The sequence below is a fragment of the Delphinus delphis genome, chromosome 18 (assembly GCF_949987515.2).
Source record: "Delphinus delphis chromosome 18, mDelDel1.2, whole genome shotgun sequence".
NCBI classification, from domain to species: domain Eukaryota; kingdom Metazoa; phylum Chordata; class Mammalia; order Artiodactyla; family Delphinidae; genus Delphinus; species Delphinus delphis.
In genome coordinates, this window is record NC_082700.1 from 21,108,717 (window position 1) to 21,120,909 (window position 12,193).

Consider the following 12,193-nt stretch of genomic DNA (forward strand, 5'->3'; position numbering starts at 1 on the left):
TTCTGCTTGTTTTACACAGGGTAGGGAAGCTAAAACACACATTTAAGATCACAAGAGCCAGGAAATGATGGGCCAGGCACAGAACCTGACTCAGACTCTTAGATAAGTACTCTTCCTATTTTACCCAGCTGGCTGTCTCAGTTTCTATGAACTAACAAACCCAACGCAATGTTTAAAATCACTCCAATTAGCTGACACTCTTAGGTAGTTATTATAGTGATTTTTCACTGTTTAACTGGTTATGGTAATATGTGGCAGAGTCTAAGAGAGGTGATCCTCTTTTGCAAGCTGAGATGCTCAGATATAGCTCTCTCCATAAAGAAGATCCAGCGAGTTAGATGTAGCTAGGATGCTGACAGGCAACACGCCTAGCAAGCAGAGCATGCATGCAAATTGCAGATGAACATACGACAAACCTATAACCTGTGCTGACACATCAGGTCCAGCACACCCAACTGTGCCAGCCAGGACAACGGAGTACCTCTAGTTTTCTTGAGGTCCAGGGAAATTTCCTTAATGGTGAATTCAGTGTGAAATGGAGCGATCTGTTCACGGAGAATCAAAAGGTGCTTTATTAAGAAAAGCTGTCCATCAATCTGAGTCTAAATTGAAAGACAGAAAAATGGATATTATCACAGGTGAAATAAAAATAGGCGCACATAAAACACATGTTATTAATCAACATTCATCTATCTAGGTCTATGGCCCTTAGCCTAACTATGTGGTACCAATACTCCTTTGTTGTGCGATGAACTCTTCCCATATTTCCATGTTAGAATTATCTGGAAAAATCTTGCTACTAACTCTATCACCTGTTCTATTTAGTAAACCCAAGGAAGTAAATCAGACAAAAAGGTTGTAAAGCAACGCATTTAGAAAGAGAAGGCAAATCTACTCTAACCTGGTGCAGAAATAGAAGAAACCACGTGGTCCAGTATCAGCACAGAGCAGGAATTAAAAGCTCCAAGTACGAGCACGACTCTGATCTCCCAGGGCTTCCTAGTTTCTCTCAGGAGCCTGGCTTTCACTGTTTGGTCAGAGTGGTTTCAATACACAGAGTATCAGAAATACTCATATTTATATAGAAGTACAAAAGGAGCCTCCAAATGCAAAATGATTTGGGGTTACCATTTTGGATTATCCGGCCAGCAACAGAGCACTGACTACCTACACCCCGGAGAGGCCCTGCATTTCCTTCTACCCTCTCAGGACTCATCCACAAGAGTCTTGTGAATCAAGCTTAGTTCTCAAGCTCCGACCCAGTCCCAAAATAGTGAATAATCATGGCCCTCATTTCAGAAAAGAGTCTGTATATTAAGAAGAGCTAGGCTATGTTTGCTCCTTCTTGCTGCTACTCAAGACGCAATCTTACTTTGAAAATATTTTTAATGAAATTATACTGCATTAGGAAAAGAATAAAGTTGTCCTTCAGTAAGCAATATAGGCATACCTCAGAGACATTACGGGTTTGCTTCCAGACCACTGCAATAAAGTAATTATCACAACAAAGCTAGTCACATGAATTTTTTTGGTTTCCCAGTGCATATAGAAGTTACATTTAGGGCTTCCCTGGTGGCGCAGTGGTTAAGAATCCACCTGCCAATGCAGGGGACACGGGTTCGAGCCCTGGCCCGGGAAGATCCCACATGCCGCAGAGCAACTAAGCCCGTGCACCACAACTACTGAGCCTGCACTCTAGAGCCCGTGAGCCACAACTCCTGAGCCCGTACACCTACAGCCCGTGCTCCGCAACAAGAGAAGCCACTGCAATGAGAAGCCCATGCACCACAACTAACAGTAGCCCCTGCTCACCACAACCAGAGAAAGCCCACGTGCAGCAACGAACACCCAATGCAGCCAAAAATACATTTATTTTTTTAAAAAAAAGTTACATTTACACCATACTGTAGTCTATTATGTGTGCAATAGCATTGTCTAAAAAAACAATGTACATAACTTAATTTTAAAATACTTTATTGCTAAAAATGCTAGCCATCTTTAGCGATAAAGTATTTTTAAATAACTATTGTCTGAGCCTTCAACAAGTCGTAACCTTTTTGCAGTAGTAACATCAAAGATCACAGATCACCATAATATAATAATGAAATCTGAAATATTGAGAGACTTAACTAAATGTGATACAGACACACTAAATAAGCATATGCTGTTGGAAAAATGGTGCCAATAGACTTGTGCAATGCAGGGTCGCCACAAACCTTCAATTTGTAAAGAACAAAAACAAAACCCCGCAGTATCTGTGAAGTGCAATGAAGCGAAGCACAATGAGAGGAGGTGTGCCTGTATAAACTTTAAAGAGGTTATTAAAGTGACTCTTCTCTGTTCTCTCTCCCTGCCTCCCCCCCTCCTAAATAAACACAGAATCAACATGTAAGTGCGATTTATTTGATGGAAGCTCACTGTGCTCTGGGACACAGAACATCAGCCAAGTAGGAAAAGCTACACATTTTGAATGCTCGCTCTATTTTCAAAAGAACTAACAGCTCCAATGGAGAAAATGGTATAATATAGATTGAATTTACTGAAGCTGTTGTGATCCAGCTTTGTGTTAGTTTACTGATATACTAGGTACTCGATTTAAGTATGTAAGAAGAATTTCTTGCCCTAAGAAATTCTCTAAGACATTAAGCCATTTTCATTGACTACTTTTTTTAAAAGTTGAAAGGCAGAAAGCATAAACTCAGTCATGAAAATAAATTAGCTAATTCTTACCAAATTGAGGGCTTCCTCATACATACTTAAGCACCTTATAATATGAAGGAAACTGAGTTAATAAAAGAGAATAGCCTTACAGGCAATGAGGGCAAAAGACTGAATAATCAAAAGGCTTTTCACTCCCCCCTTTAAAAAGAGGACAGTGGTACAAGAGGACATAAGTATATGAATTTTTTTTTTCAATTAGGTCATTTTTTTCCTCTGATAATCTAAGAAATACATACTCACTGTAAAATATGTGGAAAGTAAAGGAAGTGTAAGGAAAAGAAAGAAAAAATCATCTATAGTCACCCAAAAGCTTTCACCGTTACTTTTTTTTAACACATATGTCATTACATAAAGTCATAGCGTATATCTGATTTGTATCCTGTGCTTTTTTTTGCCTTTAAGTTAAATTTTATTATTTCATTTTTTTAAATTTAATGTCTGTGTAATATTCCACTATATGGAATATACCACAATTTACTTAACCGTTTCCCTAATATTAGACAAGCGTTTCCTAATTCTACCTACCATACCATAAAAAAATGTGAGAGCTCAGACTTGGAAATACTTTTTAAACTTCAACCTGCCTGTCTATAACTTAACTTTCCATTCTCTTCTAGTCCCCCTGTCAAAATTTCATTTCAACTCTCGATTTCATGAATGGGAGCATATGGTGGTCACAAAGATAGAGCTTTTCTATGGTCCCAAATTCTTTTGTGAGGAGATTTCTGTTTTTTGGTTTTAATTTATCTAAAGTCTTGAAGTTAGAAACCAAGTTTATAAACCTGGAAGTCCAGAAAGGTTCACAGGTTTGAAAACTCCCAGCAGCTATGAAATTCTGGCTGGACACACCCCGGACAGCTTCCTCCCTGTAGGTGGCAACAGGTATTCTAAGTGGAGAGCAAGGTAGAGCAGCACTCCGAACCATACCTTCTGAAAAAAGTCTCAGGGGCCGTGGGAGAAGCACACGTCAACAGCCTTCAGCCCCAGACCCCTTCTTCTCGATTAAAAACTCTAAGTTACAAAATCATGGCAACTACTTCTAGTCACATAACCCACAGGCCACAACTGCCTGTCTTCCAAACTGACTGGCTGATTCCCTCCAAGTGAGGCCATTCAACTCTTTAAAATGTCATTGCAGGGATGATTATAAATTGCTACATTTCCTTGAAAACACTGTTTTGGTATTTCGAGGAAACAGCAGTCCAGTACCTCCCAGTTGCTAAGGCTAGAACAAGAAACCTTCACCCTATAGAATTTATCACCTAAGTATCACTTCTGGCACTTTAGCAAAGCTGGCACTCTCATATAGAGCAGTCTTTATTGAGCACTAAAGTGAAGTACTAGCTTCTCTCAAAGGGCCTCAAAATTAAATCATATTAAACAAATCCTACTGCCAAAATGGCTTTAAATTTCTGTGCCTGTAAATTAATGCTGCATCCCACAATATTACTATAGGCGATAAGATTTCATCTAACACTCTATCAAACCTTCTTTTTGCTGATAGACTCTGATGCTCCAAGTAACGACTGAACACAGGCCGCCAAGGCTTCTTGTGATAATCCTTGGAATACTGCCCTCTGGTGAAATAAAAGAGAAACATCACCTTGCAGCACTTCAAAAACAGAAAAAAAGGAAAATCATAGGCTCTGAGTACAGCCTGCTTGCCCTCATCTGACGGATTAATTTATTACTACCAGTATTCCTCCTGGAGTTTCCTATTCCCATGCAACCTTTCTAGACCAGCACATAGTTTCCTAATTTGCATCTCCCAAAACACTCATGTGACCCTTCCACAATATTTCCTGAGCACCTATTTCATGCAGCTCTGTGCTAGATGCTGGAAGTACAGTGGTAGGTTCACAAGGCAGATGTGATTCTGACCTCATGGAGCCCTCACTCCAGCATGATCTCATGTTACAGGCTGTTTTTTAGATACATAAAACCAACTTTATAACAAGGCCTCGGTAGGAATTCCCTGGCAGTCCAGTGGTTAGGACTCTGAGCTTCCACTCCCTGGTCAGGGAACTAAGATCCCGCATGCCACGTAGCACGGCCAAAAAAAAAAAAAAAGCCTCAGTAAATCCACTTCTAAAAATGTACCCCAAGTAAAATCAGTGCTGTATTCTAAGATTCATGCACATGGCTCTTCATCACAATATTATTTAAAACAGCAAAAAAACCTGGAAATAACTTAAATGTTCAATGATAGGAGGCTGACAAATAAAATACTCGTGAATCTAAATTATAGAACACTGTGCATGAAATCAAAGAATGCTAAATAGGAGGTGGTGCAATTCTTATAAAACATAATTAAGTAAAAACAAAATCAGGTTACAAAATAGAATGTGAAGCATGATTAATTTAATTCTGCCATTTCTATATCTTCCTAGAGGTGTGGGATGTTGGTCTCAGAAGGGACTCCTGTCAGTTCCCTTGGAACTGATGGATGGGTAGGAGCAAAATTTTTATTATTAGGCCCTGTTCTGGGCTCTGGGCTCATACCTGATGCTTTATTCGCTTTTTGTACCGCTTCCCTAACTTCTGTTTCTCATGAGGCTACTGTATAGTAAGAAGAGATGAGGGCTGCCTCTTGCCAGGAAGACCGAATATGCGCAGCTTAGATTGAGGCCCTCTCTCCTGCTCAGCCTTGATGGGGTTTTCATTGGATTTGTCTCTCCTCTCCTTTGCTTGGTAAGATAGAGAGGGAGACGATTCGGATGTAAGCTAGGTGAAAATGTAACGGGCAGGCCTAGGGCAGAAAATAAAAACAGGCAGAGTAACGTCCTTGGGCCCACCTCCTGTTTGGCTCAAATTCCTGTTAAGCACCTAAGAGGCTTCACCAGGGTCTGTGATGACAATGGGTTCTATGTGGAATGTGGCTCTGCATTATTTCCCTTGGGATCCTGGCTCCACTGTAGGAAGTTTCTGAATCCCAACCTAACACCATCATTCAATACACCTCCTGGGGGTACCTGGGGAAGAAAAATTGCCAATGTCCAAACCCCCCTCTGGAAGAGATCTCAGCAGCTGGGCAGAAGGCTGAGACATCTAATTCTTTAGAGGTGATCTGGCCTCACCCTAAAAGTCCCAGAACTGAGCAAAAGGCACTTTCTGGTTGAATTTCAAAATCTCCAAGCACAAACTCCAGTAACGATGCAGTTTAAAATAGACACCAAGTCGTGAGCACTCTAATGAACGAATGAGTCAACTGTGCAACTTTGCTCAGGCCCGAGGACTCTGAGGTACAGCGCATCTCAGAGTGGGAGGAGATATACATGTACCCTTCTGAACCATATTCTTAAGAAACAGTGGCATCTGGACAATTCATTACATGACCATTATATTTAATCCCTTCTCTCTATATCCTGTTTCAGTTGTAACAATCAAATTAATTTTTTAAAAGTGAATTAGGGAATTCCCTGGCAGTCCAGTGGTTAGGACTCCGTGCTCTCACTGCTGTGGCCCGTGTTCAACCCCTGGTCGGGGAACTAGGATCCCACAAGCCGTGCGGCATGGCCAAAAAAACAAAACAAAACAAACAAACAAACATATAAAAGTGAATTAAAATCACTGATTTTTATAAACTATTTTGGGTTTAACACTGACAATAAATAAATGTAGACAAATCTGATCATTCAGGGATTGATACTCATATCATTAAACTGGAATGCTTAAAATAAATGTTACCTAAAATAAATGCACAGTATAAGCTGGGGCTAAAAAAACTAAAAGGGTACTGCTAATTTTAGCAGATAATTAAAATTAGCCCAGGGTTAGAAACATGTAGTCCGACAACTACTTGTTAAGGAAGCTGATTTAAACTGAGTGCAAAACTAAAGTAGTTGCATTTAGTACTAAATGTATATTATACCTATGTGACATTGGACATAACCTTTCTGCATCTCTTTTTCTTCATCTATAAACTAAGATGAATTAATCAGTAGTTTTAAATGTTATTTGTAGCCATAGACGCCTATAAGAAACGATAAAAGCTATAGGTCTTTTCCTCAGAAAGACACAAATACAAACATACAGACAAAATTTTACACACAACTTCAAGGTGTTCACAGACTACCCAAAGCCCATTAGAGCAGCGGTCCCCAACCTTTTTGGCACCAGGGACCAGTTTCGTGGAAGACACTTTTTCCACGGATGGGATCGGGGGTTGGTGGCTCAGGCAGTAATGGGAGCGATGGAGAGCAGCAGATGAAGCTTCACTTGCTAGCCCGCTCAACCTCCTGCTGTGCAGCCCTGTTTCTAACAGGCCACGGACAGGTACCAGTCCCAGTCCATGGCCCGGGGGCTGGGGACCCCTGCATCAGAGGATTCTGAGGGTCTACAGAATGCTCAGGTTAAGAATCTCTAAATTAGGGGGCTTCCCTGGTGGCGCAGTGGTTAAGAGTCCGCCTGCCAATGCAGGGGACACAGGTTCGTGCCCCGGTCCAGGAAGATCCCACATGCCGCGGAGCGGCTGGGCCCGTGAGCCATGGCCACTGAGCTGTGCATCCGGAGCCTGTGCTCCACAACAGGAGAGGCCATAACAGTGAGAGGCCCATGTACCGCAAAGAAAAAAAAGAATCTCTAAATTAGATTGATCTTAAAGTTATCTCTGTATCTAAAAATCTTATTATTCTCATCTAATACCAAACAAAATATATTATATCAAGATCTTAAAATTTAAATTAAACAAATATTTTAAGTGAAAGAGCACGCAATTTACAGTAAAGATGTAAGAATTTACACACGTACATCTATACATCTGTACAATTTGGAGAGACAGACGAGAGTTCGTCGGACTGTAGGATACCACATTCCATGAAGATCTGCTGGAGAAATTGTGGTCTGTGCTCTAGGACCGAGAGATTCGGTTGAACCTAAAATCCCAAATGGAGAAGACGACATTTCACACACGGAGGTCTGTCTTATTTGCATAGCAATTATAAACTGTTAGTTCTCACTAGCTATCAATGGCTGGAGGTATCCATTTTCTCTAGCCTCGCCTTTAATCGAGAATGCCAAAGGGAACCTAAATCAGCGACAGGTGAGATTTAACACACTGAGAACGCACGTGACTACACACATATGTACACTCCAGCCTCACGCACTCAGCCCAAGTTGCTCTCTCCGAACTGTGATAGATAATCTTCATGGACTACATGAGCAGTATACACATACTGCAGAATACCATGCAGCCGATAAAAAGGAGACAGGTCTAGATGCCGTCACGTGGAAGCAAGCGGGAGGTGGGGGAGTGACAAGAAAACAAAGCACGTTAAGCAGGAAGATTAATCGAAGCCGGTCTGCCTGACAGCCTGCCTTCCATGTGCTCAACTCCATCACTTATAGGCCTACTTAGTGTATGTAATTCCCAAGTGACCAGAGCTGAGTGCCCTTCCCCCCACCCGCCCCACCCAAAAGGTAGCCCCAGCAAGCATGAGGAGGAGCATGGCGGGGGTGGTGCCTGAGCAGAGACACGTCTGTAACAGACGCACCATCACTCTGGTGGAGGGACCAGAGTTCACACGAGCCAGGAAAGTGAGGCTGGGACCATACTTTGGGACAAGAGGGGATACTGAAATATGGACTGGGTATTAGAGCACATCAGGAAACATTACTAAATTTTTTAGTGCAATGATGGTTTATGGTTCTGCGAAAGATGACCTTTTTTTTTTTGGAGAGGTGCTGAAATACTCAAAGGTAAAGTGGCAATGATGACAATAACTTACTTTAAAATGATTAGCAAAAATATATACATACTACAATAAAATGTTAAGTATTGAATCTGGGTGGTGGGCACAGGGATTCATTGCATCATTCTGTTTATTTGAAATTTTTTTAATAATAAAAGAAGAAAAGTAAAGCCAAGCAGAACAGAATTCCTTTTTTAAAAAAAGAGCTAGACGGAATTCCCCTGGCAGTCCAGTGATTAGGACTCTGTGCTTCCACTGCAGGGGGCCCAGGTTTGATCCCTGGTGGGGGGAACCAAGACCCCACAAGCCATGCGGCGTGGTCAAAATTTTTAAAAATTTAGGAAGAGCTAGATCTGCATATGCTCAGAAGGAGAAGTGGTGCTCGCAGAGTGGCTTTATGCGGGAAAGGGCAGAGGGCAATGCTGAGGGCTGGTGCTTTCACTTCATGGTTCTGTAAGCTTAGTTGTTTTTCAAAAGCATGTAATACTTGTAGAATTCTAAAAAGCTCTTCCATAAGGCCTTACTTTAAACTAAGATACCTACGTTATAAAAAAATTTCTTAAGGAAAAAGAATAAACTGGACAAATTATATCACGGAATACTCAGGAGGTTAAGTATCCTTAGTTGTGCTAAGAATGAGGATATCTGCGGGATTCCTCCTTCAAAATAAAGAGCCAAAAGGGTACTCCCAAATTAAAGTTTAGTGCAATAAATGTATTTATGTAGTTCAAAGTCAGAAGTCAACCTACTTGTTCATTTTTTCACTCTCCTGAGAAGAAGAGTTAATAGCTAAAATAGCTGACTGGGGAGAGTTTATTTACACAGCAAGTCGCCAGGTAAGGTGCCTACTGGCTGCCTCTTCTGAAGAGCTGAGCAAACCCGGTAGCAGGGCTTCTGCATCGGCTCCCGCCGTGGGCCCCCACCACCCTCCCTCTGCAAGCCTGCCGCTGCCCTCACTTCTCCATGCAGAGAACAAGGCCCATGCGTTCTGAAGACACTCATCGTCGGCCTCCTCACACCGTGAGCCCTCCACCAACTTGACCTGACACTACTCCCATGACATGAACATCACATCACTTGAAGGCCTCACTTCAGAGCAATCTCATTTTCTCACTTCTGACATACTCTGGAAGCAGGAGAAGTGATTACACTCGTTCTTTTCTTTTTTGCTCCCCTTGCCACCAGACTCAGAGCCTTGCTTCCCATCCCAAATTCCATGTCTATTCTGAACAGCGTCGACAACCTTAGGGATGACCCCTATGGTTATCCTTGCCCGTCTCAACTCCAAAGACCTTCACTTCCATCCCTGCACCCCCTACTCCAGACACAGTTTCTTATGACTTTCTTTCAGAATTGCTTTCTACAGACCTTCTTATTACTCCAAACTATTCCACCTCTTAATCATGAAAACTCAGCATCCCACCCTCTAACCACGATATCCTCCCATTTCCTATTTCTCACCTCTTTACTCAAATCACTCTGACGACCCCTCCTCCTCTGGCTTAATCACACCCTCGGACCCCTCTGGCTGTCCTTCCCCTGTCAGCCCAGCGCACCCCCTCCCTCCATCTGCTCCTAAGACTCTCTCCCCAGACTTCTGTTACTGTCACTCTACTCTCTGTCCTGGCTGATCTCATACAAGTCCGAAGCATCAAGGGTCCTCACTCTTTACCTCTGAATCAGCTGCCTCTTTATAGCTCTAGAGCTAGTGCTGTCCAAGAGGACTCTTATGTGAATCATAAATGTGACACATTAAAATGCCACATTAAAAAAGGTAAAACTAGTGGAACTACTTTGAATATATTTTATTTAATCTAACAGATCAAAAATCTCATTATTTTAACATATAATCAATATAAAAATTACTAATAAGATACTTTTTATTCTTTATTTCATACTAAGTTTTTGAAATTTGTTGTGTATTTACACACAGCACATTCGGACTAGCCACATTTCACATGCTCTATGGCTCCCGTATTGGACAGCATAACTCTAGATCCATTTAATACAGATCTCTCGGTTGTTCCACATGGATCTTACTCAATCTTCCTTAGCCCCCATATCTAGTGCGTCACCAAATTCTACTGATTCAAACTTCTAACTATATCCCTCATCTATACACTTCTCTCCATCCCCCCCCATCAACGCCCTGGTTCAAACCACCTTTACCTTTCAGATGGAAAAACACAACAACATCCTAACCAGTCTCCACAGCTCTACCAACAACACCTTAATGTAATGCCAGGCATGAGTTAAAGAATAAGCTTTACTGGGGAAAGGTACAAGGCCAGGGTTGGTAAGACAGAAATGTACTCTAGTCTCTCCAGTAACTCTTCAAGCGGCTAACTAGACCAAGATGTGTATTAGGACACGGCATGGGTTCTATTCCAGAGGAGGAAATTTCAGCTCCCTATGGTCTCTCTTCCTATAGGGCAGGCGTGATAGAACGGCTTTGTCAGATGGGGAATACTGAGGCTGTTGGGCAGTCTGGATTTGGGGTGTCAACTGTTACAGAGTTGACTCAGAATAAACTGATGATGCACTAAGCCTGGGGATTTGGGGGCAGCTGGGGCTCTTTAAAGCCCATGGAGTTACAGTACCCCCAACTCCCAGTCAGTCCCACATGGAGCTGAGTCTGAGTGTCACTCTTACAGCTGAGGGGTGAGGAGAAGGGGTGCCCTACTTCTCATCTAGCCTGTTGTCTAGATAACTCATCAGTTATCCAGGGTGACTCTTGGACAATTTTGTTCCTTGCCTAACAGGTACCCTAGTCCAAGCTATCCCATACGTTTCTGTCAATTTTTTTACCCGAGTCCTAGGCACTCAATACATTTTTAAAAATGCAAATCTGATGGTACAATTAGGGAGAATTTCAAAGTCCATGAGATTATCACCTGACACCTATCACAAGCTGGCCTGTTTTGCCTGCTCCTTCCTGCAGGAACCGGTACCCAAACTCAGCAAACCACCTGACATCCCCAAAGCAACCATGGTCTTCCATTCCTGTATGCCGTCCTCCATGTGATTCTATCTTAAAACAACCTTATTTCACCTGACTCTCTCATACTCATCAACACTACAGCTTTCAGATTCCACACCTCTCACTGAATCAGCCTTCCTGCACTCAAAGTTCATCCCCCTTCACAATTCTGATGCCCTTTTCCCATGGTCCAAGAGTGCCCTGTGCCTACCTTTATCCTGTCACCCCTGAATTACGCCTGTGGCTTGCCAATCTCCCCCTGCTAAAGTGTGGGCTCCTCAAAGGCACAAGCTGCTTTTCTTGCCTGAGACATGACAAGTCCTCAATAAAAGTTTATTAAATGAATGAATAAAAGCTGGAAGTTAAAACATCATGACATACCAGATTTTGTTAGATTATTAGGAGGCTCTGCTTCTTCTAACTGAACATCTGAAAACAAAGCTTCTGAAGGTGGTACCTTCTTCTGCTCATCTTTTAAACTCTGTGCAATTTGCTGTATAAAGAAATCAGAAGGAACATTAAAGTGTAGTTTTCAGCTGTGTTTAGCAATAGGAACACATTTTTTCTATAAGGTAAAAAAATATATACTAATTAATGGATAAACGAACTAATGAACTATGCCAAAACAACACATGGAGATGAAAAAGTTTAATTGGTATAGAGTGTCTCTCTTCTCATAAAGGCATACATAGCCTTTTCTGAACCACTAATTTCAGAACCATTACAAGGTATCTGCTGAAGAGAGTCAAATATACAAGGCTCAGATTAGAAGCTTAATTTTCCATTTTCCATTTAGAAACAA

The 12,193-nt window shown here is 41.8% G+C and overlaps 1 protein-coding gene across 1 annotated transcript in view; it reads right to left on the reverse strand.

The window, feature by feature from the left end:
- The window catches only part of COG3 (component of oligomeric golgi complex 3), a 57,176-nt gene that overhangs the window by 20,510 nt on the left and 24,473 nt on the right, over window positions 1–12,193 (reverse strand). The window contains exons 14-17 of the mRNA XM_059995464.1: window positions 11,773–11,884; window positions 7,471–7,595; window positions 4,209–4,298; window positions 482–602 (exon numbers count right to left, since the gene is read on the reverse strand). Coding sequence (XP_059851447.1) covers window positions 482–602; window positions 4,209–4,298; window positions 7,471–7,595; window positions 11,773–11,884 — 448 coding nt within the window. The remainder of the gene's footprint in view (window positions 1–481; window positions 603–4,208; window positions 4,299–7,470; window positions 7,596–11,772; window positions 11,885–12,193) is intronic.